This window comes from Limulus polyphemus, unplaced genomic scaffold (assembly GCF_000517525.1).
Source record: "Limulus polyphemus unplaced genomic scaffold, Limulus_polyphemus-2.1.2 Scaffold10093, whole genome shotgun sequence".
NCBI classification, from domain to species: domain Eukaryota; kingdom Metazoa; phylum Arthropoda; class Merostomata; order Xiphosura; family Limulidae; genus Limulus; species Limulus polyphemus.
The window spans coordinates 282-2,714 of NW_013675703.1; the positions used below are offsets into that span (position 1 = coordinate 282).

A 2,433-nucleotide genomic window follows, 5' to 3' on the forward strand; every position below is an offset into this window, starting at 1 on the left:
AACAGGTAGGTTTAGTACCTGTAGACATCAGACAACTCAAGGTAAATATATATATATAGTTTATCAAATAACAGCCATGTTTAGTATGTTTGAAGTTGGCACTTTAATTATACCTTTTTTTTATTTGTATTTCCGATATATGTTTGAAAAACTGAATAAAGGTCAGTTCTAATCTTGTTCACATTTTGTTCCCACCAGTGGCTCTGTAGAAACTCTGAGGCTCACACTGCTAAAAATTGGGTTTTGACAGCCAATGGTGTAGCTTTGTTTTGCTGAATTTTCAACTCTTGATCTTGATTTGTATTCATGATAGGTGGAAGAATACGCTGAAGCTTTAGATGAGATTCTTGTGAAAACTGAAGATGGGTTGAAGTATGTGCCAGAACTGTATACTGTTTCAGCTGATAAGGTGACCTGCTTCTTTGTCATATCTAGCCTAACAAGGTCTTACTTAACTAGCTAACAATAAACTACCGTATCTAGCCTTACAAGGTCTTACTTAACTAGCTAACAATAAACTACCGTATCTAGCCTTACAAGATCTTACTTAACTAGCTAACAATAAACTACTGTATCTAGCCTAACAAGATCTTACTTAACTAGCTTACAATAAACTACTGTATCTAGCCTTACAAGATCTTACTTAAGCAGCTTACAATCAACTATCTAATGGGTATTCATTTCAATTTTTCAAATTAAATTAGTATTAGAACTACCCAGAAGTTCAAATGGTCTCTGTCAGTGTTCACTAATAAAGCTTCCCACCATGACTATGATCACCATACAAGGTTGTAATAGATACAAATACAAATTACAGACGTCACAGACTTACGGTTATTAAATAATAAATCTTACTTAACTAGCTAACAATAAACTACCCCTTGTTAGGCTAGATACTGTAGTTTATTTTACAATGTAGAACAATTGGTTTCTTTGAAATAGGTTGAACTTGAATACAGACAACCACATAGCCAGGATAGAGTTCCTATTGGACAGATTCCCTTCATGTGGGCCCAGTCTTTATACATCATTGGTCGCCTTGTTCAAGAGGTTAGTTTAAGGTTTAATATGATTGTTCATTGTATTTTTAATATGTCTTAGTCCTTATATATGTGGCTTTTAAAATTAGCAAACATATAGTATTAGAATCTTTGAAAGTTTGACTTTTTTAAAAATACCACTGATACTACTGGTGTGTGGTTAGTCACAAAAGTTTAGCATTTTTTAAAACTCCAAAATGCATGTAGCCATAATGTAGTTCAGAGATATTCAATATCGAGAAACCTGTAAACCTGTTAATAATGAGTCTGCTGTTTTTGCTCAGTTTTTTTTATATCAAACAACAATGGAATAAAGAAATGAAATTATGTTTAATGGTCATTTTCAGCTCATTTCTGGATTTTTCTGTTATTGAAGTTTGGATTTTTTATTCTCTTAACAACCACTTAATGAAAGATTTGGAGACACCCAGCCAGTAATGAAATCAACCAAGGAAATATTAAAGTTTACAAATGATTTTCAGGGTTTCTTGGCTCCGGGTGAGTTGGACCCGCTAAACAGAAGGCTATCTTCTGAGAAGAAACCAGATGTGGTTGTACAAGGTTTGTTTAATTTAATTTAATTTTTTTTTCAAATTGAATATTTTTGTTCATCAAACTTTGCCGACCTTGTACAAGTAATTTTTCAAGTAATGTAAATATGTTTAAAATTTTGTTCTCGTGTTGTACAAAATCAGAAATACCGGTAAAAGAGCTTTACTGATTTTTTTAAAAGATTTGTTTTCAGAAGAAAGGCTTGTACTAATGATGATTCTAACATGCATGTGAAATATTTTTATTTAGTTGTTATTCTAGCAGAAGATAGCATCATTCAAGAAAAACTCCGTGGCCACGAGATTCATGTCCAGACTGCTTTTGAAGTATCACCCATTGAGGTCCAACCTGCCCGGGTTCTGAGCCATATTTATGCCTACCTTGGTATGTACTGAAATGATCAGATTTGTAATGTTTACTTATTTGTTATTGTTGGATGTATCTTAAATAATAGATGGTAGGTTTTTGTACGTCACTCTTTTGTTTTCAAAACTTTAATACAAAATATGTTGTTGTGACTAATATAATTAAGATCAAATTATACTTGATTTTATAACAACTAATTAATTTTTAACTAATTATGAAGGGTTAGTTAAGATTGTACAAACATTACAATATCTTTTGTCTTTTTATTAAGTTTTTTCTGGCTTGCAAGGACACGTTTAGTCATGTGTTTATAGGAATTAAGTTGTTTCATAAGACTGTAGGACACGTTTAGTCATGTATTTACAGGAATTAAGTTGTTTCATCAGACTGTAGGACACGTTTAGTCATGTATTTACAGGAATTAAGTTGTTTCATCAGACTCTAGGACACGTTTAGTCATGTATTTACAGGAATT

The 2,433-nt window shown here is 32.1% G+C and overlaps 1 protein-coding gene across 1 annotated transcript in view; it reads left to right on the forward strand.

Annotated features, from left to right (window-relative positions):
* Positions 1 to 313: 313 nt before the first annotated feature.
* Positions 314 to 2,433, forward strand: part of LOC106476229 (probable phosphorylase b kinase regulatory subunit alpha) — a gene marked incomplete at its 5' end in the record, with an annotated part of 20,260 nt that continues 18,140 nt past the window's right edge. Inside the window, 4 exons of the mRNA XM_022380160.1 lie at positions 314 to 409; positions 943 to 1,050; positions 1,523 to 1,601; positions 1,842 to 1,976. Coding sequence (XP_022235868.1) covers positions 314 to 409; positions 943 to 1,050; positions 1,523 to 1,601; positions 1,842 to 1,976 — 418 coding nt within the window. The remainder of the gene's footprint in view (positions 410 to 942; positions 1,051 to 1,522; positions 1,602 to 1,841; positions 1,977 to 2,433) is intronic.